The following is a 27,541-nucleotide window of genomic DNA, read 5'->3' on the forward strand; positions in this document are numbered from 1 at the left end:
TTAAAGCATGGAAGAGTGCTGACAACCTCCTGTTGTGTTCCTTTCAAATCAGTGTTGTTCCAAACTTTGTAATCTCGCTGGTTACCAACAATAAGTTGGACAAGACCTTGTTAAGAGAATTGTGCTGTGAGAGAGAACTTCTGGAAATACCACCTGTTGGTCACTTCAGCAATTTGCAGGTGCCCTTTTCTGGCACACCATACAATAATTGAGATGTTATGGGGCTGTAAGTTGGGAATATGCTCTCTTACGAGAGAACATTTTGTCATATTATTAAATATCAGCGCAGCTGCAGTGCCACTTCACAACATGTCACTTGATAGAGAAATTTTCAGTGCCTGGAAAGACTGAAACATGAATAGCAAATGAACGACACTCATTTCTTTGAAGACTAACCGTTCTTCCAAAGTGTGTAACTTTGAAAAATTGCGCATAGAATTACAGAAAAAAATGCTGCCAGTAGCGCCTCTTAGCAGTGTTCGTCTTTTGCTATGCTTAACATTTCTTGCACCGATGTGCTACAAATTCAGTTGCCCCCCCTCTCCCCCCCCCCCTGGAAAAAGAATTGTATGAGCACCTCACAATTTAACAATGCAGGTTCACGAAAAACAGCGCAGACGACGGGACTAAGCAAGAGAATACACAACACAAATGCTGCTCTTGCAACACAACGACAGTGCCTGTGTTTTTATGCCTGCATTTTCTTGCTTAGTCCCGTCGTCTGCACTGTTTTTCTTGAAGTGACAATAACCAACAAGCCCTTCAACATGTTTTTCTGCATTTTCACAATGTAGCACTACAATCGAGATGATGCAAGAAAAGAGCCTTTTGGATCACAGTGAAACTGCTTTCACGTTCTCTCAGAGCCGCCACCTACAGAGCTGCCACATTCAAAAGCACCACAAAGAAACTGTTTATTTTGATGTGTCAGCAGAGAGTAAGTGTGTGTGTAGCCATGGAAGTATGTTACACATAGAAAGCTGTGGAGTGGAGACAAGTGCAATCACAGTGACACTGTCGGCCATCACCGGCGGTGGGTGCGTGCCAGCTTGGCCTTCTTGGTGGTGCGCAGCTTGATGCGGCGCAACTTCCCCCGCACCTTCTTGTCCTTGTGCAGGGAGGCACGCAGGTTGGCGCTGCAGTCGCCCATCTGCCGGTCCAGGGCCTTCAGCCTGCACATGGGAGGGAGAAACGGTGGAGGGACATTCCTTATGCTCTGCTGCTACTCACCATGACTTCTTTCGTGTGCAGTGTGGGGATCATTTTGGAGGGTTATTAGAGTGAAGAAAGGATGTGAAAGAGGGAGAACACCACAGTGTAGCAACTCCTTTTTTTTTATCTCAGAGCGAAGCTAATGAAGAAATGCTGGCACCAAATTTACGTCTTTGGGTTCTTTTTGGCCGCTCTGGGTCTCCGCTATCCTGTAAACTACAATGAACAAATTAACAATGGCCAACATGCAGCTGATGGTAAATTAAGGGGGATTCACCTGATCACATGAAGTAGTAACTTTATGACTCACAGGCTTAAAAACCATTGAGTACCCATATGAAAAGCTTTAGAAATACATATGAATGTTCATAACGGTCTAGCTTGTATATTTTTGGAATATGTCACTTCTGTACCGAAATAAAGAACTAAAACTGTCACTTGCTAGACACCTAGAACCACCTAGTGAAAACTAGACAAACCAAAATGTGTCTCTTGTTTATTTTTTATTTCAACAACGAAGAGAGGTATTTCTGAAAGACGCAAACTAGGCCATTAGGAACGTGTCTATTTATTGGTAAACATTTTCGGACTGGTACACGATGCTTTTCAAACCCATGGATTTGTCACAACGTCATAAGTTCCATAAAAATGTGATCAGGCGAGTTTCTCTTATAGCACCACTACTGTCACCAGTTTCGGTTGCAGCTGCTGAAAGCCTCGAAACAAGTGCAGGGCGATCTACACCCAACTGTACGTCACTTTTTTTTTTAGTTCAAACAAAATGCCACCCTGGACAGCAATGTTACCAATGCTGGCAGAATCATGGCAGCTGTTGCCAACACACAGTGACAGATTTCCTACGCTGGAAAATGATGCCCGTTCCATCGAAAGTCTCTAGACGCGAGCCATGCAGCGCTCCAGCTGTCATCTTCCAACCCTGTAAGCGTACCGACATCAGCCATCGTAGTGACTGACTCGCAATGTGCCTGCCGCAAACTGTCTTCAGACAACAATCCATATTGCTTTGTCAAGTTCAAGCCGACACAGGCCAAACCTATGCATACAATGGTGCATACTGAATGTGCACCGCATGCCCTGGGATTGTTTACGCAAGCCCTACCTCAGCCCCATTCCCAACCCTACACTAGCATCACGGCAGGAGAGGCTGGCCGATTACAGCATCAGTGGGCGGGTAAGCCCAACAGCCTGTGCAAAAGCCTGCTCTGGCTGGAGATCTTCATAGTGCTGTCTTGAACTAACAATGTCTTGACTCGTCACCAACTCACTCGACATAAGGCTCTGAAAGCACCCAGAGGCCACTTTCACGACCACCTACAGCCCACATCCTCAAGCTCAGTCAAAAGACAAGTCCCGCTGCAACAGGTCTGAAACTGCGTGGAGGTAGGATCTGGTTGAGGTAAGGTGCAAAAGAAGACAAATCAAATGCCTGCGCAAAATTTTCTTTTTCGTTGTTATTGTTGCTGTGCATCAATTTGGCTCTGTTATTTTTTCCACACACCAATGACAATGATAACGACTGTGAGTTTTTCTTTCCGATTCAGAAGCATGCTGCCAAGAGGAAAGGGGCAGACAATTTCCGGCTTGACCAACTGAAAGCTTCTCTGCCATGCACCTCCAGCTATGCGGAAATTGAATTATCTGACATCCCATCGTGACTGAGCCTTGTTTCGTGGCCTTTTGAAATCGGACCTGCAATACAGACTCAAAATGGGCTCCCAGCAATGTTTGACACCTGTGCTTGCAGCAGTGCATCTTTGCATCCCCGTGAAGCAAACCATATTAACGTTCAGAAACCCAATTTTGGTGCTAGAACTCGTTTCATGCTGCCTTAGTTGAACATCTTTTGACTGTAATTGAAATGGAAAAAAATGCACGTACCATCAAACATGCTCAGACACTCCTCCAGAACCTTGACACACAGTGGCTTTCTTGAGATAAGTCTGCCACATTTAGCTATACTTATCTGTCATCATTGCTCCTCATAATGATAAATTATGTGTACGAGATTGCTTTTTTACAGTGAAGATGTATATGGCTGGTTTCTTAAAATTTTTCCGTCCACAGTTGTGCCGACAACACATTCAAAATCTTGAGCCAACTTTCTGGTAAATGCTCTGTAGCTCCCAATATAATGTAGGCATCTTCAAAATAGAAAGAAAAAAAAGAGAAACATGCTGAAATTGGCAGCTAGGATGACTCGATCATTACACCGAGTTTCATTTGCTCGTCATAATTAGTTATTTTTTAGGGACTTGGCAAATGTGACGAAACTGCTGCCGGCTGTCAGTAAACAGTCATCTACAGGGGAGCATGGTTAGAGAAAACAGCTGAAACTCTTGAGTTATCTTCGTCGATGTTCTTTTCCCCGGGGCTTCTCCGCCAGGCTGGCGTAGCGCTGAGGATCTGACCCCGGGTATCCTCAACCGACAAACTCAGCCTCCGATACAAAACTGTACATTTATTTACAGCCCGGCGGGCGACTAAAAAACAGTGCTCAGGCGGAGCTCGAAGACGACGGGCCGAGCTCTCCTGCGCCCGGGCCGCCTCTCTCTGTTCATTGCCTTCATTCTCCCTCCATCCTGCCGCTGGGGGCCAGGGAAGAGGGAAAAGCGAGTCCTTCGTGGGGGTCCAACCCCATGTGGTGGCCATTAGCGCATCCGGTGTGAGCAGGCGCGACCTTCCTCGGAATGCGCGGTGTTTCAAGGCGGCGCGCAACACGTGCGTTTCATTTGTGCGCTGCTCGCCCCAGGGCCCCCGCCAGTTCGTGCGTTGAAGCGCCCGACATCTTGTTTAATCAAAAATATCCCAAAATCAATTATACGACAATTGTCTGCTGGTACAACTCTGTCACTATGCTGAAGTTTACAACTCTATCATTATGCTGGAGTTCATCTACTTTTCATTATTACGTGATCCACAGTGACGTTGCAAACGTTTTAGAATTTCTATCTGCTGTCAATACAAGGACTCCTACACGAGGGAAACAGACAGACCCATGTTGGTTCGCTAGAATAAAACCCTAATGCACGTATGCACAATCAAGTCCTTGGTGTGCCCCAACTTCATTTACCATTCCTTGGCAAATATTCTGTTAAACGGACATTTGCATCTCATACCCAGCCCTACCCCTCACGTCTTTTGCTTAATCTTAACTAGAATGTTCGTCTCCTTATGCCTAGCATTACCCCATAAGTGTTATCCCCTGAATGTTATCTCTAAGCAATCATCAATGATGTACTCAAGCCATCTTGCTCCCCGAATCTGTCCCCATCTTACCGCCGCTTGTCGCTGTCCTTAGTGCGGCCCTCCGCAATCTCGTCGTCGATGTCGTCCTCGTCATTGTCCTCCTCGGCCGCCTGGTTGTTGCCGATGCGCACGTCCCCGTACAGGTCGGAGCTCTCCAGGTTGGTCACCGTCACCGTGTGCTCCGGCATGTCGTACGTAACGGGCTCCTCTGCCTGCACATCGGCCGCTGCACTGCCTGCAAGGTGTGTGTGAACACGTGCGGAGCTCATCAGAAAGGCTGCTGCCAAATGTCAACCAGTGTATGGATTCTCGATTCATCGCAGCGCAACATGTAAATTCTCAAATACCTCCATCCCCTTGTGTACGCTTGGAAAGTGAAAGGACATAAAACATGGCTTGCGGCGAAAATTTCCCGAGACATTCGAGGAAAAAAAAAAAAAAAAAAAGCAAAAAAGAAAAAAAAAGAGAACTGGAGATTAGTTTGGCCTGGTCCGATTACACAAGCGAAAGTAGCTGAAGGGCAGTTTGCCAACTGAATGATATGGCTAGACAAATAACATTCTGCACTGCGAGCGCTCACTACCGTCGTTTCGTCAGTTTCCGAAGTCAAAGTTGAAGGCAAGGTGTCCAATGGCAGTTCTACTGTCGTTTTTTTGCATCCTTCTCCCATTGCTAAGCTCGCCAAAGTTTCCATTCTTCGATAGTTTCAGCCTGCCTCTTTGCACGCTCCAACTCGCATCTCCGCTTTAACTCGTTAGCAATTTCTGAGCGAAGTTTACAGGATGGTCCGGCACATCAGGCAGCTGTCTGTGCAGTGGCGGTCAACTGGATTAATTAGTGATGGCGGCAGACTGCGTGATCAGCCCTCGGCGAGCGCAACTTCACAACTCAAACATTCGCTGTCACATGATGTGTCTCTTCCCACCTCACGAGCCAGTCGCTCCTTCTACTTCTCCAGCTTGCCGACAGGAGCCGGTACTCGCCCACACAGCGGCTGCCGCGAGTCGTGGTATCACTTCAAGGTCAAATTCTAATTTTGGCACATGGGGAATCTCACTGTACGAGGCGAATACTGCTTTTGCAGTTAAAACAAAAGTGGCAATTGACTTATCCTTGGCAGAGTCACAGAGTGCATGAAGCATGACAATGACCATTTAGGCCACGGTGTAAGATATATTATTAGGCGAGGACACAGCTTACAAAACGAACGTGTGCTCTTCGTTTTGATAAAGTCGCCAAACTGGCGCCGCTGAGACCGTTGATTGCAGCGCCCTCCAGCGGCAAAGAAAAGAAGCTGCCCGAGCGCCACCCACTCGGAGGTGTTCGGATCCCTTCGGCTCCTTGTCGGATCTTCTCGGCAGCTTCCGTAACCGGTCGTCTGCTCGATTTCTGCTCGCCGCAGCTTGGCTGGTTCCGCCGGCCGGGGGTGCAGACGATAATTTGAAAAAAGCCATGCGAAAGCCTTTGCGCTCGGCCCGGTGTTTCAACGTGTTCTAAGCATGTGTTTTGAGTCGGTAACAATCAAAATAAGGTATAAAACACTAAACCGAAGGGAATGTGCGCCGCGGTACCCGTTGAGCGCTCACACAAATGAGATTTTATGCTGCGCTTTTTATGCTTGCGCAAAGAAAAAAATGGGGTGCAAATGTTTTACTGAGTATGGACTGCAACGGATGGCAAGAAAACGTTATTAACGTTACCTGCGATCCTAAACGAATGAATGCGTGCTCTGCAGCCATCCCCAGCAGAAAATGATGCTTCTTGCGGTCAGCATTTTTCTGAGAGTGCGGTTGCGCGAAAGGGTTCTTTTTGGTGCTTTGAGGGGATGTACTACTGAATGTCGAAGAGGTGCGCGCTCGCAAACGATGCAGTGCCGTCGACTTTACGGTTGGCTACAGCCCCCCAAGCTACTCCGTACAAGCGGCGGCAAAAGAAAGCGTCCGCTGTTGGAACAACGCCCCGACATACAAGGAAAGTAGGCAGTTTGTGAAATGGATTAAACTGGCGGCGAGTACGCTGATGCTTCTTCGTCGTAAATGACGTTGCACAACTGGGGTAAGTCCATGCACGAAGCAGCGGAGACGAATCGATGTTGTCAAACTCACTGCCGGTGTCCAATGTTCTGAGGAGCTGCGCGCGCGTCTTAATGAACTTAGGACGCCCGAAATTATGCAGCTGTTTAAACAATGCAAAAAAATAAGCGTTAAGATCGCGTTGTGTAAGCTCACACGGTGAGCTCAAACAATGTTGTTTTACACGCATGCCGCTGGTGCCTGCGAACCACCTGGCTTCGGACAGTCGTTGTTCGAGTCACTTGAAGCCTCGGTCGCTTCGAAGCTTAGTTAAGAGTTCTGTCACCAGATGTCCTTTCAATCAAAGGTCCACGCGTGGCGCCAAGGTGCCACCAACTCTATTTGACAGATTTTTGGGCTGCTGTGTCCACACCTAAAAGTATATCTTACACCGTGCTTCAGGCTGAGCAAGTCTGCATACAATGAAGCAAGCTGGCATGCCTAGCAATGTGGGTGCAGCATTTCTTTGCCAGTGATACGTCCCATGTGCCAGTAAGTGCCTGGCGAGTGGCATGAGAGTATGGGCTGTTTTTTTTCTGCACAGGCCCTATCTACTGTCCGCAAATGTTTCAAGTTGGTATGCACTACGGGTGTGTAAATAGGGATTTTTGCACTGATTTTGTTCAAATACATAGTTGTGAATTGAAGAGAATTTTCAAATCAAAGCGAATAATGAGCAGCTCCCAATAAGAAGACTGAAAGTTAAAATTTCTGAAGCATGGTACAGTAACTAGCCTCAACAAAAACAAAAAGGCCAGTTAAAACGGTTTTGCAAACTTTTTACGTTGCGCATAAGAAGCACAAAGAAGCTATCCTGCTGCTCTTAGCTTTGCTGATATTAGGTTGTACAGCTTTCTTGTGGTGACCTGAACCACAAGTGCTTCGGTGTATTAGTGTAAATATTTCAAGAAAGGTAAAAGGCAGTAAAGGTAAGAACATAAACCTTCATGTCAGCTAGTAAAAAAAAAAGAAGAAGAAAAGAAATCACCTTATGGTGCAACACAAGGCAAGAAAAATTAGCCTGATTCATAAATTCTCGCCTGCATGCCTTCAAGATTTGCATCATCCCAATTTGGCACTTGTTCGGGGCTCCCTTTCCCAGTACTAACAACTCATGAATTTCACTTTCAAGATGCACCTGCACTGTGCATGTCTGAAAACGTACGAAACAGTTGGGTCCAAAATCGGTGCAAGTATGATAACAAACACAAGTGACTGATGACAAATGTGCACAGCAAACCAGCTTCGCAAGGCCTGAGTGTCAACCACTGCCTGCGTGTCAAGAAGGCTTCAACTCGGTGTCATGGAGCTCGAAGCTACAGAAATTCATTACTTTTCTTATGTCCCATATAGAAACCAAAAAGAGGAACATTACAGCGCTAAGAAAAAGATCAATTTGCGCACCATTTGATAAGAAAAGCGGAGGGCTTCTGGCTGAGACAATACAAAGCTGGGCTTTCTATCTGTTGACTGGGCCAGCTCGAGGAATACCACATTATCAGGGTTCAAGAAGAGAAGCTCCAGGGTGGAGTTGGCTTGGTGCCAAGGAGATAAAAGGCCCTGTCCAAAAGCAGCACCCTTCCTCTTGCCATTCAGCCATGCGTCACCGGAGTAGTGTGGGAAAGCCCACTACTTGCAGCCAGTGGAGCGTGCTGGTGCATGTTTTCCAACTTCAAAATACATAGACAACTTACTCGAAATGCTAAACGATTCAAAGCCAAATTCAATATTGCATTATTCACTTTGATATTCAAAAGTTGCAAATATTCGCACACTCCTTTTGCTCATTCCTAAGCATGGGTCTCTGGTAGGCTTCTTTTCTTAGCACCAGCTCCTGATTCTCTCCAGAAGATGAGAAGCTAACACTCCTTATCACAATTTAACATTTCTCACCACCCCTCCAAGTCCCTGATTCTAACAGTGTGTCGTTCAGTCCCATAGAGCTCTTGGGGAGCACGCAAAATCGCCAGGACATCCGCCAAGTGTTGCGCGAACTCAAGTCCTCAAGCCAATGGTTTTAGCTGAACACATCCTCCAATGAATCACCCACAGAAAACCAACCAAACACTGCCCACTTGTTCAACCCAAGCAAGCTTGCCAGAACAAGAGTTGACACAACACGCAAGAGAGCAGGGTGGAACAGGTATACGGTAAGAACCATACGCGGCGTGTATAGTTCAGAGAAGCAAATTTGGCAAAGAGGTGCTTGATGATTACTGCAAGGTACAGCCCTCTGAATTCAGCATGCACCATCCACATTTGTGCTCTGCTGAGCCACCAACCAAATGGTGGAGAGTGCTCACCTGCCACTGGCTGGTCTCCGAGAAGGCGCTGCAAGATCTCCCGCTTCTGAAAGGCAGATTTTGGAGCAGCAGATCAGCACTCTGCCACCACAAACATACGTCGCATAAGGTAGGCATGACAAAAAAAATAAATAAAAGAGAAGTTTCCAACGAAAACAGTCCTGTAAAACTTACCCCACAACTCATAACACACACGATAATGCTTATGCAAATACAGGTTAGCATCTTGAGGTTTCATTACCGCCCTTCCCCTCATACTTTGCAGCCCATTTCAAAAATAAGGAAGGAACTCTCTTACCAGAACTGTGCACAGCTCTCACACAAAACCTCTACCAGCTACGCTATGAGTTTATTTATTTATTTATTTATATACCTTAAAAGCCCAGAGGGTATTACAGAAGGGGGGTATACAAAAGCGGGTACAACAGTGTCAACTATACATTTGGTGAGGGCACTGTAACGAAGTGGTGAGTCAAAACAGCATGCAATAAACTTGAAAAGAAGCGAGCACGCATTGTCAACACGCGTAATACACGTAATACACCTTACACGAAAAGAATCGCTACATATCTTCACCGGCTTCTAAATAAGACAATAAAAAATAAAGCAGATTTGAAACGCAATGGATCAGTGAGGGAAGCTATGGCTGAAGGTAGGGCATTCCATTCGTTTATACACAAAGAAAGAGGTGAATACTGGTATTTGTTAGTGCGCGAGAATATTGGTTTGATCTTATGCGCATGGTCGATTCGAGCAGATACGTAAGGAGCAGGGTGAATGAAGCTTCGGGAAAATGTTGTGTCACTATTATACAAAGAGTAAAAAAAAAGAAAAGGCGAGACAACTTTCTGCGCATGGCAAGAGAAGGAAGGTTCAAATTATGCTTTAGTAATGAGACGCTTTGATAACTAGAGTAACAAGAACAGTTCAACGGGAAAGCAGCCTGCGTAGAAGAGCTGTATCAGTTAATGCATTTAGGCCATCGAAGATTATCGTTCCAGAGGCTTTGATTGCAGCACTCCTAGCCATTAAACTGAGGATGTCTCGGTGAATGCTCGCACAGTAAATCCCTTTCGATCTCATACAGGGACATGACCAACAGAAAAGATCACACACACACTTCGTAATAGCGTGTAGGTGTCCCAAAAGTGAATGCTTTGAAAGTTCAGCAAAAATCTTTTTACATTCACAAACAATTACCTCAGCAGAATTTTTTTTTTTTTTTTTTTTTTCAGTTTGATAGAGGTCCAAAATGTACATTTTTACCCCGAGGTAATTTAGAATAATCGAACCGTCACAGATTATTTGAAGGCAAAATGTTTTAAAAACAGTTTTTACAGGGCCATTCAATTTCATCGTCACCATCATTTGACCTAACTCAATAATATTAAGGTCTAACACCACTTCCATAGCATCCACAATTTAAAATTGCCTCTGTCAGAAGGAAATAATGTCAAGTGATGAAAAATGTTGCCATTCTTCTTTCGAATGTTGCCATTCTTCTTTCGGTAATGACGGTAATGAAATAAATTTGACACCGCAGCATTTCAAGGTACATGCTAATCATTGTAACAACCACCACAATCATTAATGGACACTGATTCATATCTCATGGTCATCCCAATAACGATACTGCGCAGGTCTAATCAGAAATAATTCACTAGTGGAGCACTTCGATTGACTGTGGGGTTTAACGCACCCATGCAACGCAGGCGATGAAGCGCGCCATAGTGGAAAGCTTCGGATTAAGGGGGGAGGCTGGTCTTAGACAAACGTTTTTATTTTTAAAGCTATTGAGATGAAAACTTCCAAACAGATTTATTTCAGCATTCTGATTTCATACAGATTTCATTGTTAAAAGCCTATCCCCAATTTAAAAAAAAATCTGCTTTAATGATGCTTCTAAACTGCACTTCATTGCATTGCTTAGCAACCAGGGAGTGCAATAAAAGTATTCCCATGCTTCTAGCCTTCCTACAACCAATTGTATGAGGGTTCAAACAACAAAGTTTGAACAAACTTCGTCCTCATACAACGAAGTTTGTTCAAACAACCAAGTTTGAACCCTCATACAATTGGTTGTAGGAAGGCTAGAAGCATGGGAATACTTTTATTGCACTCCCTGGTTGCTATGCAATGCAATGAAGTGCAGTTTAGAAGCATCATTAAAGTAGATTTTTTTTTAAATTGGGGATAGGCTTTTGACAATGAAATCTTCATGAAATTAGAACTACTTGTGATACCCAAAATCTAAATTGATATTTGAAATCAGAATGCTGAAATACATCTGTTTGGAAGTTTTCATCTCAATAGCTTGAAAAATAAAAAAGTTTTGTCTAAGACCAGCCTCCCCCCTTAATTTTGACCACCTGGGGATCTTTGACGTGCGCCGAAATCTCGTACACAAGAGTGTTTTTGCTTTTCGCCTCCATCAGAAAAGCGGCTGCCGCGGCCGGGAATCGAACCCGCGACCTCGTGTTCAGCAGAGCAACGCCTTAGCCACTGAGCCACCGCGGCGGGTTCTAGTGGAGCACTTCACAGTACAGGGTATGTTTACTGTTTTGAGGATGTACAAAGTCTCTTTTTATCCAAAAAATCTCAATTTTTCTCTGTATTACAATAAGAACACATTGACAGTCTGCATATGGTTCTTATTTCATAAACCTAATTTCTGCTTGCAAAAAAAAAAATTCTTTTGGAGTCTAAAAGCTTTTCATCATCTTCTAATTACGTCTGCTTGATTCACTATGATGCGTAACAGACTGCCACTGTGTTGCACTGTGTAGCATGGCCTTTTACGCATTCATTTGCCTTTATCCATTTTTTCCGACACGATACTTGCAAAGAAACTGTCTCAAATAAAACGCAAGCAAAAAAACCAAAATTTCTTGGGCCTATCAAACCAACCCAAATGTTTTGTGACAGGTGGGCCAACAAGAACGACGTACCTCAGCGCGAAGTCTTCGCTTTTCCTCCTGGGCTTTCAGCTTGATCTCTTCCTGTGCCTTCTTCTGCCGTTCTTTCTTGCGCTTCTGGAAGCCAGTCAGGAACTCGCTGCAAAGAGGAAAAGAAGGAACTTCCTGAGCCACCACTATTCCCTGCGTTGCTACAATGGTAGGATCCGCTATTTCCAAGTCTCTGGAACCACCAAAAATATTGACACTCGTGGAATTTTGACCTTCGTGCAACCAGTCTCCACCCTGGCCGCCCTCCTGACCTGCACCGCTGGGTGCATGGACCGTGTCACCCAACACTCCTGAACTTTATACACGAAACTAACTTGTTCGTGTTTCTGTAAGCGCCTACATCTATTATGTAGCCGGGCAAACTTTCGAATTTAGAAAAAAAAAAAGACCACCTTGGAAAAGCAATTTGTGCAGTAGGTTGCAGGACTGTTGATGCTTTTGAATGAAATCAATAACGCAATGAGACAGCGTCTTTGCCACAAGAGCTATGGATGAACAGATGATAGATACCCTTGTGAGTGCCAACTGCCTTGATGTGGTCGAACACTTTGAAAGTGTTCGAAGTTGAAACACGTTGAAAGATAAGTTGAAAAAGCCTTTGTAATGGACTGGAGATATGGAAGGGCTCAGACTCTTCCTACGTAAGTGAACGTAGTAGCACAGTGCACAGAATGTGTATTCAGTAGCTGTTCAACCAAACTGCGATTGTCACAGCCATGCAATTTCTGTGCCTGGTTTGTGCGAACCACCTTGGGCCTCCCACTGCTCTGCAGCTCACAGGCCCGATATGTTGGATCTGAGTTTGCCTTCAATGGCAATATTCACTAAAGCTTTCCATGAAGAAACTTCGAAAGCTTGCACTAGCTGGAACACACTTCAAGAGTGGATACCAGCTAAACCCTTCGCATACAAAACAAAAGGTGCTTTGAGTATGTGTGTAAGGTGAAGATAAAAGGTCTCTACGATTTGGCCTGCACTTTCTGAACCAATTCACTAGGAGGCGTTGTTCCGCACCTCTTTCCTTGGTAGTGCAGGGAAAGCCATGAACTTACCCTGAACTCCGCATTATTAGCAAATAGAAGAGAAAAAAGTAATCAAAAATTGAGGATTTGAGTACTGCACTGCTTGAATGAGTTCTACGACTGCTGCCAAATCTAAGACACCGTACGATTCCGTCTTTTGATAGCACGTCCCGTACATCACGGTTGTGTTGGTTTCTCTGCTCTATGAAGTAACTGGGAGTCGACCATTTGTGGTGCGTCTCGTGCTCACAAAAGCATGATTCCATTTTTTTTTTCGCGTATCTCAGAAGTTTTTGTGATCCTGTCCGACACCAGGTTTTTTTTTTTTTTTTTTTTCTCCAGTAGTCGAAACTGTTCTGTAAACTGCAGTTATGCCGTATAAATCTGCTTGACTGCAACAATGTAGTTTGATGAATGTGAGCACGCATGGTTCAAAAGTTAAAAGCGAAATCATATTCGCTGGGTTGTGGGAAATTTAATCACTCAATGAACATAGAGTGGACTGCCATGCGTTTCGCTACGCGCTGTGGCTATTCGAAGCCACGTAAGATCGACCAGTTCCTAGGCGAAACATATAGACGACACAGCAATGTATCTCGCAATCTACACTGCACGGAAGTTTAATTTAGTATAAAGGCCGTATGCGTTCTTGCGCCATCAAAACACACAAGAGATATCGGACATGCTTGTCACAACTGACGCGTACAATGCACGTGCCGTGCCATCAAATCTCATTGGAAGCCCGACGATCAACTCGGTCGGTTTCTTACGGATACTCACCGGCGCTCCCTTTCATCAAATACTAAATGTATTTTCTTGGGCGGCTGTTTGGACCGCTTTTTCTTCATGGTTTCAACGCAACCGTGGAAGCACGCAGCAGAAACACAAACACCACGCCGCTCGCCTTTGCGGCTGCAGGTTGTATTGAAGTCATAGACAGATGTTACAAAAGCACACGTTACCCCATTTTCCAAGTTCACAAAAATAATTTCAAAAATTAAGAAAAATACAAGATAGAAATTATACAACAACTTTATTAATGCGCTCCAGGATGGGTTAAACCTGGAGTTTGCAGTTTTAAGCTTAAAACTTGTTCCCGGCATTTTCACTTTTCTTTGATTCAAAGGGTTCACTACCGCCATCAAAAATCGTCTGCTTCTCACCGACATATACGCCGCCTATGGCCATGGTGGTTCCTGGTTTCTAGGCTGCACTCGGCACGGACCAATGGGAGCGCCCCATCCTGGTATATTTGGCATTTGAAGCAAGATGGCTCTCAGTATAAATATAAGATCGGCTATTTCCACATCAGCCTCGATTAATTACCAGACTGATGAGATTTCGTCGCGTTTGCCCACCGGAAACCTCATCTACGCGCAGTGGGACGTCGGTTAGGCCCATTTTGGGTTCGCGGACGTGACCCGAACGCACCGAAAACAGCGACCAAACCTCGACGACGCAGACCCCTCGGAGCCAACAGCAGGGCCGACTCCATTTGCACGAGGCGGGCACGCGTTCTTCGATCGAAGAAAACGGCCCGTCCTGTTTAAATTCCGCCACCCCCGGGCGACCGGCCTAGGGCCGTCGCGGTTACCCAGTGTTCAAGACCCGAACGTGCGTGCAAACGAAGGTGGTGACAGCGTGAGTGCCTCTCGGGCTGTTTCGATCGCGTCGGTGTGCTAACTTTTGACAAACAGTGGCCGTGCGTCCCTCGCAAAGAGGTCGTGGGATTTCACTAACGCCTCGGGTCATCCAGAACGCCCCGATCGCCGCTGGCTCCACGTGAAGCCGTCTGCAACTCAACGCGCAGCAAAGTGTATCCCTGGGACTTAGTTTTGCTCTAGGATGCCGTCGCTACAGTAGCGACAGCCCGGGGTATCATGCCGAGGTGATGGACCCTCGACCGGATTCCCGTTGCCTCTGACCACTTTGCTTCGATCAGCCCCCAGCATGACGAGCAGGTATTGTTTCCTTCACGTCTTCCGCTCTGGGGGCCTTGGGTTGGCGAAGCAGCGAACAAACAACAAAAAAGCGAAACAATGATCTGGGTTGTGCGGGGCAACAACAGCGTCGTCTTCCTGACGCGAGGAGCGCAGCGTGTTGGAATCGCCGCGGCGGAAGCTTCGAGTTACGTCGCCTCGCCCGCAACCAACACCGGATAGCGCCCGACCAAGAAGTCGTTGAAATCGCATCTTCTCGTCTTCGGCATTTCCTCTGTCCTTACTGCGCCGGACGCGCCCGGTTAAGACGATCCGGCGCGTTTCCGAAGCACGTTTGCTCGAGCGGCGTGATACGAGGCCGCGCTGCGGGGCTATTTTATTGTCCGGTCATTTAATCGCGTTGCATACTCGTTGGAGCGGAGTTCGTTGTCTGGGTCATGGCAGCTGCGATGGGTTGGTTGGTTGGTTCGCGCGAAATCGCGCGTTCCGCTCGAGCTCGGAGCGCGCATTTGTCGTCGCTTTCAAATTTTTTGTTTTGGTAGTCCGAGGGGTGCGATTCCGGAGGGGCTCGTTGAACATTCGATGTTGCAACCGACACGACGACTCCGCTCTCAAAGTCGCCGCCGACACGCTTTTGTAGAACATCTGCGTGTGTGTGGATTTTAAGTTCCGTTGAGGGAATCCGAGAGCACCCGAAACGATGTGCCCTTGCTCACGAAATTGCATTCTCTAACTCCCCGATTCCTACGCTTGCGACCGAGCTCGAATCGCTGTATCTTTCGTAGTCGCGCTTTCAACTTCACTCTCCCCCTTTTCGATATTGCATTGCTTTCTTTGCAATGCCATTTGATTTTTGTTAGTGCACGCGCTGTTGAAAAAGGACTGGTTCGAGCAGCCTATCCCAGCACGCCTCTCTTTTCTGTTTCTGGCGAAATCCCCGGCGGCCAGGAATTCCGTTTCTGGCTGAATCCTGTCCCCGGGACAACAGGAAATCCGGTGCTATCGGGATATTCCGTAAATGTAAAAGAAATTATGCTGCTCTTGTGGGCAGTTCTTGCTTGGGGCTTCCTTGCTTGAGGCAGGATTTAAAAAAACAACAAGGTACGCGAAAGGAAGGCTGCTTGTTGCAGTGAGGCTTTACGATTGGCCCCGTTCGGGTGTTGTTCAGAGCTCCGCACATCCTGCTTGTGTGTCCTTCCTGTTTCTTCTTTTTTTTTTTTTTCGCACACTGTCAATACGTTGTACCCGTGTCGCGCCTTAACGGGGCCATGCAGACAAAACACAAGTTTGGTTCATTCGATAGATTGTCTTGTTAGAATCATAGTGACACCACTGTTAACGCACACTTCGCTCAAATAAACTATATAATGAGGAAAAAAGGGGATGGCCATGCGACCGACTAGCTCATTTCCTGCCACAGGACCTATGATGTCATATGCCCAGCTGTGCGATTGGCTGAGGCCGGCAAATGCAAATTAGGCAGCGCTTATAAGCTTGCCGAATGAGCTAGTTGTGCTTAAATGTAATGCATATTCATTTTACAATAGTAAGATTGGTGCAGTAAACAATGAAAGTTGCGAAAATACACGTAAGCATTCTTAGAAGTACCGATGCGCACTTCTGTTGGTACTGGGTGCACTGTGCTTGTTTTAGCTGCACAGCAGTCCGCCGGTTTGGAGTTGTCTTGCACGACACTGGCCTATTGGCGTAAGCGACGTTGTCTTATGTGACCCTGTTTGTCGAGCATCATACCCCATGTTTCACGAAACGATTACTTTCTACTGGAGCAAAAACAAGCCAAAACCGAATACGGTCAGAGACAAAGCAACGGCGGACAACGGTCCTTGGATGAGTATGGTAGCACCATCTGGGAGGATTGACTACCGGTAAGCAAGTCTGCAGAGCCTAATGAGTCGCTGGAAGTTCGTTTGAATATCTGCCCTTGCGACTACATGGCAGACGTCGTGAAAACACACGATTTGGCTTGAGAATCAAAATTTTAACTTAAATTTATTGATCTCTCAATGAATAAAGCGTCCTTTGCTTCCGGACAAGCGCTGGGGGCACTATGAAACACGAAATCTTTCGAATAAAACAAACTTGCATTTTGTCTGCATGGCCCTTTTAAAGCAACTCCAATGTGGTTTAAATTCACCATCAAGTGTAGCAATAGTGCATCACGGTGCATTCTTTTGTGGCGTGCGACTTTTCTTTGTGTAGCTGTTCTTGTTCGACTTGCACTGTGGGCTTATCCTTTGTGTTTGTGCCAGGGGGAGTTTTACTACTTTTGACTAGTCAGGTAGGTGCTTTGAATAACTCTTGCAGGTGCCATGAGTGCGCGGTGAAAACTGCATTTGCTAAGCCAACGTATTGGTACCTTCAGTGCGTTGCGTTTAAGTTGCACTTGAACTGCTCTTTTGATGGCTTGGTGCAGACACAAGTACAAAGATCCGGGGGATTGGGTTAGCTGAAGCAACTTTGCACGGTTGGTACTAGGTCGTGTCAGTTTGCCAGTCCAGAATGTTTCTAAATAGTAAACGGTCAATCCAGCGCTGCCCTGGGAACAGAATTGCTATGGCCAAAACAAAAAAAGTAGGGCTGGGCAGTAAAAATGACAAATAAGGGGTACATATTGTTTTTGAAAGGACAGGCGAGACAGGTACAGGCTATATAAAGTAGGGCGAACGATCGGCCTTGAGGGCGAGGTTTGTTAAGCATTTTCTCTACATTCCGTGCACACAGGTGTTCGGGCTTGAAGCTCGGAACCAGGAAGAGTGTTTCGTGGCAGTTGTGCGGCCTATACTTTGATTTGGTCGAGTGCCTCAAGGCTAGGTTGGGTACTGTTCTTTCGTGGAGCTGTGTGCCCTTACAGCACCAAGAAGGATCGGGCCTGTGCTGCCTAGAAAAAAAAATTAATGCCTTTTTAAAAATGGGTACGAAAAAATGGGGTAGAAGCTCCAAAGTGGGAGTTTTCAGTGCGTGTAAGCATTTGTTCCAAATGCTCATGTGAACAGGTGCATTGCCACGTACATATCTTTGCCTTGGGGGGCCCTAGGGCTTTTTTATTTCGTAAAAAGCCTTTTATTGCATGAAACCCTTGTTATAGTAAAAGCTCATAAATCCTATTAATAAATTCCGCGAGTGGAGTGCATCGTGCTGTGTGTTACAAATGTACGGGTTTCTGGGCGGTCCCCAGAGAACGCTTGCTCATTAAAAAATGGTAGTGTCCTTGAACATTGCTTCTCATGCCATTCCCTTGCACTAGGAAGGAAAAGAGCTGAGATGATTGATGCACTTGCATTAACTCTCATTGCCCAACTCAGTTTAGCTACCAAATTAATTCCGAGCTGTTTTTTTTTTTTTTTATTTATGATGCTCTGTTTTTTCTTATGAGGCTCTTACAAGGAGTGAAGGATGTACAAACATGCTCTTGTTAGTGCCCTGAGTGCCATTTTTCATTTCTTCAGCGATTCCACAGCAGGAGAGGTACTTTCTAATCCTGAAAGCCCTGCCATGGTTGCTTGTTTTTTAGAGCATGATAGTAATTAAGCAATTTGGAAGTCAAGCATGCGCTGCTCTTCTTAATAGTAATAATTTCCCCAAATGAATGCATAAGTATAGTGTCAGTGGCCCACGAATAAAAAGAAATTATCTGTTTTACAATGTACCAAATTTCACTTTTAACGTGAACGGCTGGCACATTTTTTCTACAGTTTCGAAATCTGAAACTGCAAGAATCTAGGAACATAATTTTGGTTGCAATTTCGAATTTCTCTTAAAGGGACAGACAACTTATTTTTGGGGAGTATATGTAATCTAGCTTATGTGAAAGCCAGCATTTTATATACTGGAGTAACCGCGAGGAATTTAATTTCTGCACTAAAATTTTGAAGTCTGAAACGTCGCGCCATGCAGTGTCTGAACGTGACACTACTGTACGTGCCCAAACTCCGTCGCTTTCAATGTGTAATTCGAAAACCGCGAAAAGGAATAAAAAGGGTTGCACATTATTGTTGTTTTAGCCGGGGACAAGTTTTTAAATCCCTCTTATAACCTCGCGTGCAGTTTAAAAGTGTGTTGCCGCACAGCTCACTGACTTGGTTGCCAGCATTTCTTTTTGGCTGGCTACATATGGCTTGTAGATCTAAAAATTCCCATTTCAAAAGTTCTGGGGTGCCATAAGCAAAACCGTTTCGGGTTAAGGTGTTTTAAAGGAGTCATGAAGACAAAGTACAAGTTGGGTTTATTAGAAAGACTGCTTAGTCCCGATAACAATGATACCAATATCATCGCAGTCTTCGAACAAATAACGGAGATATTAAAGAAAATGTGTGAAGCAGTCGCGACCCCCTAGCCGATTTCCCGCAACCTTTCTAAGACGTCACGGAACCTGGTTTGTGCGATTGGAGGCCGCCTAACTGACCTGTCGCGACGACACATGACTGGACGTCTGTAATGGGGCCTCTAGTTCCGTTTGACCGCATCACTTGAATGCTAACGTGCAGTTAACGCACTGAAAAGTATGTTTTATTGCTGGCCCGTATGACGTCATTCTTGCTCATAACACGTCACTGTGGCGCAAATTTTGAAAGTTTTTAAATACTTCTACGTTTCTTTTCGTTAAAAAAACATCTTTTGTGGCTGTAATGGAGCTGAGTGAGATACTGAATCCTAGTTCTTTCAAATTACACGAAGTCGTCTTTTCTCTTCATGGCTCCTTTAAGTGATGCCATTTCATTTGGGATGGAGAAAGCATACTCGGCAAAAGTCGGTTGTCTGAAGCCTTAACTTCGCTGCGGTCCTGACTGAAAAATGCACTTCCTGCTGGAATAACTAGCCACTCGGGCCTCGCCTGATGTGGGTTTGGCCTGTGAAAACGTTTATCGCACTCTGAGAAAAAACCGTGGTCGATTTACAGGTTATTCTTTTCTTTGTGCACTATATTTCCTCCCGCAATGTGTCAATTATGACATGAGGTATCCGCTGTTTGCTCAATTTCGTGCTTGTTCCTTTTGTTATTGATGTTGCTATCACTGCGGCGTTAACCGAGTAAAAAACAAAAAAACAAAAAAATTCTGCTGCATCTACATTAGGTGCAACTGAGTGTCGACATTCACTCGTTCCCTTCGTGCATTTTTCGTTTCACTCTTTGAGCTGTTTGTCACAGTTTTTTTAACAGATGAATCAGCGTCTAAAAAGATGACTTGAATACTTTTTCTGGCGGTCGTAAACATGTCGGTGTGTACAGGAATGGGGTTATGCCTGGGTGGGGGATTGCCCTTTTGACGTGTCGAAGTGTCATCCTTCGCAACCCATTGTGGGCGCATTTGTTGCTTGGCTCAAATAAGATTGCATGAATAATTAGGGTTATTGACTCGGTATCTTTCTGTGGGCATTTCATGGATGACAGCTGGACTAAGTTTCTGCCATTTGTTCGGTCCTTTCATTTCTTTTTTCTTTGTATGTTTGAGCCAAAGAATGTAAAGACCCACCACAGTGGCTAAGGCGTTGTGCTGCTGAACACGAGGTCGCGGGTTCGATTCTCGGCATTCCTGGCCGCGGCAGCCACTTTTCTGATGGAGGTGAAAAGCAAAAACGCCTGTGTGTTTGAGATGTCGGCGCGCGTTAAGATCCCCAGGTGGTCAAAATTAATCCGGAGCCCTCCACTATGGCACGCCTCCTTGCCTGCAAAAAAAAAAAAAAAAGAAAATGTAGAGTGTGCATCTTCAGCATGGACGAGGAGCGGGATACATGTTGTTGTCACACAGAGACTGCGATTTTGCCCTATGTGCCACCCAGTGGTATCTCATAAAGGGGAGAAATAATACTGATACCGCGCGTTATGCCACTGCCACCCACAGTTCTTCAGTGCATATTCCTCTGAATGTGACACCCACTTACCACCCCCACCGTCAGTTATATGATTTGCCTGCCTTCTGTCATCTTGACGATGTGGGGGGTGGTAATTTATCTCGGTGCAAACTTCGGAGGTGTGTATTTCTAACTACGAGGTGGACTTCGGATCTCTCTAAATCAGGCTAGCTGGCTCTTGTGTTTTGTAGCATATACATGTGCTGTGCAACAAGCAGTGGAAAAAAGTAATTACCCGCATTTAATGTTTGCCTGGCTGTGTAAATCACCGGCAAGAACTGCATTCAGTCTTATCTTTCCATATCTTTGAAATTGCAATGCGCGAGACGGATTTAAACGCCCCGTAAGCATAAGCTATGATGGCAGACATCCAATTTGCTCCGAGCAGATTCAGAGGTGCTGGCGAAATTCAGACACCTGCGTGTGAGGGTACAGTAATTTATTTCTCACTCTGAAAGGGATCAGGGATATCCTTTGCCATATGTCAGAAGCCCCAAACAATGTCTTGATGGTTGTCCCATGTTTGAGAGGTGCTGTGAATATTCGCATGTCATGCATATTGGAGCCATAATGACAGCTTGTGACTACTGCCCTTGTGCAGATTATTTCGACTCCTCAAAATGCAGGAATGTTCTCGTTATCCTCTTGTCCACCATTTTTCAATTACTATAGCGTTCGTAGGAGCAACTTTCCATGTTTTGTGCCAGTTGCAAACCTACCCAGTGGGCTCCATACCAGCATTGCCAGATGGGGATATTCAGCACCAGACAGTGAAAACCTGGGGAAATTTGGGGGATACTGGTGAAAAGTGTTAAAATGGTGTGTTACTGCTTTAGAACCATGGTTTTCTTTCCTTGAGTGGAAACGTTTCCAGCTCCTAAACACGAGTGATTTACGTTATTGGACTGCGTGTGTATTTTAATGGTTTCCACAAGTATTTTTGGTTTTCACCACCCCATGAAAGTAACGAAAGCTCAAATGCGATATTTTGTGTTTGAAACAAGCCACACCGCCTAACATCCTTCAAATTTATTTATGCAGGACGTCCCACTAGCGTCTGCTACATATTTCTCAGTGACTTGTTTTGTATAGCACGTCGATTGGAAAGTAACCAGTAAAATGTTAAATGCTCGCATAATAATTTGAGAGAAATGTATGTCTTATGTGTGAATATCAAAATTGGAAAAATTACATCAACCACTGTACTGGGTGCGTGGTAACTTTCTGTATAGTCGAGTTGATAGAAAATGGAGTAAGTGTTCCTTTAACTAGCACTGCGACAGATATGAATAAGAAATTTCATTTCACTTCGCTCAAACTTATTTTGCTGCAATCAAAGTCGCCCCTCCACGATGTAATTGACAACAAAAGGCAACAAAAAAAACTCCTCTTGAAGGCTCTTTTTAGACTAATTGCATGCTGAGAAAAGATGCAAGAGCCAGAATTATGTTTTAATCAGGCATATTTTAGTGCTGGCGAAATTTCGGCCTCGGACTGGTGTTTGTGTCTTGGCAGCACCATGCAATGCCCTGATGAAGGGAATTCACAAATGGGATGAAGGGATTCAGCCTTGGCACTTAGCCCTGCGAGAACAACTTTAAACTATTAACTCTGCATTGCTCGCCAGGACTCAAATAATGCTGCCTTCACTTTTACTTTTTGAAGGATGCAGCGGTAAGTGGGAAGTGTTCTTGATGAACTCCTTGACACACTACCCGTTGCGCTTTTTGTCCACCTCCTTGTTACTCTGCTTTCTTGTTGCAATTTTTGGGAATCTACTCGTCATTTTCTCTGCTTGAACCGAACCCTGGATGATAGCATACTCATTAACCTCGCTAATGATTGCAGTGGATATTTACTCTTTTTGGTGTATTCTTTCCTCTTGTGTTGTAGTTTGAGGAGTTGCAAGCTCTAAAAACTTTTTTAGTTTATTTCCTTTTGTGTAGGTGTTGCAAGCTCTAAAAACTTGTGCGCACAGTGGTGGAGGTGAAAATTGAAAACACTTATGTGTCGAGATTTGGGTGCACGTCAAAGATTCCCGGTGGTTGAAGTCAGCCCAGAGCCCTCCACTATAACACGTCTCGGAACCCAAGTGTAGCTTGGCTGTTAAACTAATCTCTCTCTCTCTCTCTCTCTCTCTCTCTCTCTCTCTCTCTCTCTCTCTCTGTATATACATATATATATATATATATCCTTCCCTCCCGAAAATGTGTACATGACGTCACAATCGGGTGTAAACAGTGTTCACAAAATCTGCTGAGTTCGGTCTGTTCAAGTTGGGCCTATCATTTTGGGGAAGGGAAAGCCATGCCCTTGTCGTTAGCCCCTGCAGCTGCCTTGTATTGTGCATTGACAGCCGAATTCATAGCAAAATGTGTGCATGAGGTGCCTCGACTTTTGCTATGTTCAAGCCCTCTTTCGGATGATTAACGTGTACATCGGCATGCTACCGGCCTTGTTAAGGTCTGCTAAGGGATGCAGAAGGCAAAGAAATGAGCTCGTCGGTGTTCCTGGACCAGCTAGTTTATAAACTCGCCCCTTTTGACAAAGTGACAGCGCTTTGTCATATTAGAAAAGGAGATTGTAACGTAAAGGTGGCTCCTGTCACACCGGACTGTCTTCTTCTGCGATGTCGCAGAATTTCGAGGTCTCATTAGAAAGACATGCAAGATTGCAGAGCAACGAATAGATGCTAAATGTACTTGGTAAAGTGCTGAAGTGCACCTGCACCTAAGGGTTCTGGTTGGTTTTCATTGGCTGTGCATCTTAATCTGGAGAACAGTGTGGAAAATGGAGACCTCAGAAACGAAACACGTGGGTATGAGTGCTAAAGGCTAATCTACTTCACGAATGTTCTTGTAACACATTGGAGAACATTTTATACTCGAGCATTGTAAAACAGTTGAAATCGGCTCATTGCTCAATCCAAATCAACAAGGTTTTGGATGGGGTGCGCCTTATATCACCCAATTAACAGTAGTACTCGTTCGTAAAGTAATGCCAAACGTTGGACAGGCGCTCAGTTGTAGGAGTTCTGGTTTACATGTGTAACTGTTTGGTCTCCCATGCATGACCTGTGCACAAAATGCGGTCTTTGAATTGTAATGAACAAGTTCTTAATTGAATATATCTGAGGAAGTTCACATTTCGCATTCGCAGTTTCATGAACCCAGGATACACCGAGGCAATGAGGTGTGTCTTAGTGAAGGGCCGCCACAAGATGATTCATACCCCTGTCACACGGCAGATCTAATGTCATTCAAAGTGAATGACATTAGCTGTTAATGACATTCGGCTCGGCCGTGCGGGTCTACACGGCGAAACAAATGCCGATTGATTGTGATAGCGGTGACGATTAGCGAGCTCGCAAAACCGCAAAGATTACATTTCAGGCGCATCTAGAATGTTTTCACGCGTAATGTTTAAAAAGAAAACGCAACAAAGGATTATTTTTTAAATAAAAAACAAGAAAACCAGAGATTTAAGTGACATCAGTAGACATCACAAGCCGAGACAAGTCTGCAAAAAATCCAGATTCGGCTAGCGCGCGCACTGGGGACGAGATTTTCTTTTTTGTTAGTAATTGTTTATCTCTCTTTAATTGAACGACACAAAGAAGAAAATATAAGTTTACTGACAGTTTTTAGAAACAATATTCTCTGGTTTATTGCTGAATTTTTCTGTGTAGGGACGCGCTACTGCTGTCGAGGCTACTCATTTGGCCACTAACTGAGGTCCGGGACCTCAGTTAGCCGCTAAATGTCATTCGGTATTCTCGTGTAGCGCTGAATTAATGTCATTTAGAGCGAATGACATTTGCTCTAAATGTCATTAGATCTGCCGTGTGACAGGGGTATAAGACCACCTGGGGTATCTATCTCTATGGGCTCTGAAATCTTCACACGTGGACGTTTTGTGTTGGCTGTTGCAGCGGGGATCAAATTCCTGTCTGCCCTTGTGTTTAGCAGCACAGCGCCTTAGCCACTGAGCCGCTGCGGTGGGTAGAATATTTGAATGGAGCACAGTCAGATATCATTGGCTTTACGGCCATGGTCTCGCAGGGATCTTCCTTGGGCCTCTGCTCGTAATTTCTATAAATGGGATGTTGGGAAAATATAGGTTCATCCATGCACTTACTCAACGACAATTGTATCCTAAGAAAAACAGCGCAAACGACGGGACGAAGAAAGGTAAGACTAAACACAGGCGCTGACGAACAACTGAGCGCTTTATTGCAGCAGAAAACATATATGTAGACAAAGGAAAACAACAGAAACAACAGACTGCGTTAGCGCCGGAGTTGACATCTTGCCAAGGGAAGTGAAAACCCACGGTGCTGTCAGGTCGGGTAAAATAGTAAGGTTGCTTCGCGAAGCCGGACTGAAATTGGTTCAGGCGGACAAAGAAGGGGGTTTCGCGGTTTTACCTTCCACCCTGTACAAAGAGAAGGCGGGGGACGCTATCCGTGCAAATTTTTGTCCGGTTAATGATGTCCAGCCAGCTAAGGTGAAGAAGTGGGCAATGCAACTTTGCAGCGACTCGGGACTTGAAAAACTGACTGCGTCGGTCAAGAAAAGCAGTGTCTTGAGCTTGACAGTCTTCTTCTCCGCGAAGACGCACAAGGAAGGATGCCCGTTCAGGGTCATTGTCAGTGAACGAGGCGCATGGCAGCATTCCATAGGTGTCTACCTCCAGCGGTCCCTCTCTGTATTGACAGTAGACGACCCGTTCCTCGTCAGAAGCCCGAGAGAAGTTGACGCCTTCCTCAGCACCCTTGGCAATAAGAGGGTTGGAGCCTTCTCGGTGGACGTGAAGGACCTATATTACTCGTTACCTCAAGGCCCGATCTGCGAAGCAGTGAGTGATACCATCGACAAGCACGGCGTAGTCCGTTTTCAGAATTCATGTGGCACCACCGTTTCCGCCTTTCTTGAACTGTTGAGGTTCTACTTACGGTCCACATTTGTTGAGTATGCTGGGGACCTATACATCCAGAAGGAAGGCGTATGTATTGGATCGTGCCTGGCCCCTGTATTGAGCGATTTGTTGCTTGCCAGCGTGGACAGGCAGTTGCAGAGTGTCATTCCTCAACATGGTGTTTTCAAAACATTTCGCTTTGTTGACGATTTCCTGGTGATCTTTGAGGTTGACAAAAAGACGATCAACGAAGAGGCTCAAGAAATTTTTGCTACGTTTGAGTCCGTCCTGGAGCCTTTTGTTCTAACCATGGAATTGCCCTCTGACGGCCAGCTGAGGTTCCTGGACCTTGCGTTGACGTTCAGTAATGAGCACACGTGCTGGGAATATGCGCCTAGGTCCCAAAAGGGCCTTTTACCGTTCAGTTCGGCGCACAGCAAGCTTGTCAAGAGGGGAGTTGCCATGGGGGTTCTTGCGAATGCTCTCAACAGGTCCTGTCCTCATCAGGTACAACACAGTTTCGATGCCCAGGTCCGCCGCCTGAACTCTGCCGGCTACCCGAGTGACCTTGTGTGCGCTTTAGCGTCGAGGTTGTTGCGCGCGCTTTCCTCAAGAGTTCCAGAGAAGAGCCCTCAGAAGGAGCGACAAAAAACAGCGGTGATTCCGTACGTCCACGGCGTCAGCCATGCCCTCAAGAAGATTGTAAGTAAGGCAGATGTTCGGCTGGTATTCTCTGCACCTAAAAAACTGGGCCGATTGTGCAAGCGGGTCAATGCTGAAACACCGAAGGCAAGCACGTGCGGGAAAAATCACATGACACGCTATGTTGAATGTGTGCAAAACGTCGTATATGAAATTCCTTTGTCACCGTGTGGCCGCACTTACATCGGGCAGACAGGCCGCTGCCTCAATGATCGCCTGAGGGAGCATTCCAACAATGTAAGGACGTCATCAAGTACCACCTTGGCAACGCATTGCGCTTCCTGCGGCTGCGAACCCCTCTTCCATGACTGCGCGATTCTCGCGCGGTATCCTGGACGAAGAGAGCGGGAAATCTTTGAAGCGTTCAAGATCAAAAAGAAAGGAGGTGCTTGTATCAGTGAGGCATCAGTTTCCCTTCTGGAAAAGGAAATGCTGTTCCTATCTTGAACTTTAGACTGTATCGGCACGTGGCGGTTCAGGTTTACGAGATATCGTGTTTTTCCCGATGTGATATCTCCTAGGTCATTATCGGTCCTTCTGTTGTTTTCCTTTGTCTACATATATGTTTTCTGCTGCAATAAAGCGCTCAGTTGTTCGTCAGCGCCTGTGTTTAGTCTTACCTTTCTTCGTCCCGTCGTTTGCGCTGTTTTTCTTAGTTTACAATGTACCAACTGGCCCGTCAGCATACCCTTCTGGGACAATTGTATCGTGTATGGAGAAGCGAAAGATGTTCAAGACAGTTGGACGCTACGATGTGGTGTACGTGAAATACGGCTGTGATGAAATCTAAGGTTTGACGAAAACTCATCTGGTCGGGTGAAAGATACATAGTTGAAGAAAGTGGTTATCGCCGACCAAAGGTTTAGTTAAAGAGGCTAAAAGACATTTCGGCTTCCATACGGAAGCCTTGTTCACTGTGTGAAGTGAACAAGGCTTCCATATGGAAGCCGAGACGTCTTTTTAGCCTTTTGAACTAAACCTTTGGTCGGCGATAACCACTTTCTTCAACTATGTACGGCTACCCGCCGCGGTGGCTCAGTGGCTAAGGCGTTGCGCTGCTGAGCACGAGGTCGCGGGTTCGATTCCCGGCCGCGGCGGCCGCTTTTCTGATGGAGGCGAAAAGCAAAAACGCCCGTGTGTACGAGATTTCGGCGCACGATAAAGATCCCCAGGTGGTCAAAATTAATCCGGAGCCCTCCACTACGGCGCGCCTCATCGCCTGCGTTGCGTCGGCGCGTTAAACCCCACAATCAATCAATCAATCAACTA

At 45.7% G+C, this 27,541-nt stretch overlaps 2 protein-coding genes across 4 annotated transcripts in view; one reads left to right on the plus strand and one right to left on the minus strand.

The window, feature by feature from the left end:
• Nucleotides 1–889: 889 nt before the first annotated feature.
• On the minus strand, nucleotides 890–13,782 carry LOC144138675 (nucleolar protein 12-like). The gene is made up of 5 exons (XM_077671068.1): nucleotides 13,623–13,782; nucleotides 11,803–11,908; nucleotides 8,855–8,900; nucleotides 4,510–4,714; nucleotides 890–1,172 (listed from the first exon to the last, which is right to left on the minus strand). Exons 1-5 carry the CDS (start codon nucleotides 13,688–13,690, stop codon nucleotides 1,025–1,027), a joined length of 573 nt encoding a protein of 190 aa, XP_077527194.1. The 5' UTR covers nucleotides 13,691–13,782; the 3' UTR covers nucleotides 890–1,024.
• A 329-nt stretch (nucleotides 13,783–14,111) lies between these two features.
• Nucleotides 14,112–27,541, plus strand: part of LOC144138676 (TATA-binding protein-associated factor 172-like) — a 98,227-nt gene continuing 84,797 nt past the window's right edge. For all 3 annotated transcript variants that reach the window (XM_077671069.1, XM_077671071.1, XM_077671070.1), the window contains exon 1: nucleotides 14,112–14,803. In XM_077671069.1, the coding sequence (XP_077527195.1) occupies nucleotides 14,793–14,803 (11 nt within the window). In that variant the 5' untranslated portion in view covers nucleotides 14,112–14,792. The remainder of the gene's footprint in view (nucleotides 14,804–27,541) is intronic.

This window comes from Haemaphysalis longicornis, unplaced genomic scaffold, assembly GCF_048455015.1.
Source record: "Haemaphysalis longicornis isolate Haplotype H1 unplaced genomic scaffold, Haemaphysalis longicornis Haplotype H1 scaffold_5, whole genome shotgun sequence".
In the NCBI taxonomy this organism is placed as follows: Eukaryota; Metazoa; Arthropoda; class Arachnida; order Ixodida; family Ixodidae; genus Haemaphysalis; species Haemaphysalis longicornis.

Excerpts from the sequence above, each read along its gene's own strand:
- LOC144138675 (XM_077671068.1), bottom strand. The coding sequence starts at position 13,690 with ATGAAGAAAAAGCGGTCCAAACAGCCGCCCAAGAAAATACATTTAGTA. Across the intron at positions 11,909-13,622 it reads TTTGATGAAAGGGAGCGCCG|CGAGTTCCTGACTGGCTTCC; the intron begins GTGAGTATCCGT and ends TCCTCTTTGCAG. Across the intron at positions 1,173-4,509 it reads AAGGACAGCGACAAGCGGCG|GCTGAAGGCCCTGGACCGGC; the intron begins GTAAGATGGGGA and ends TCCCATGTGCAG.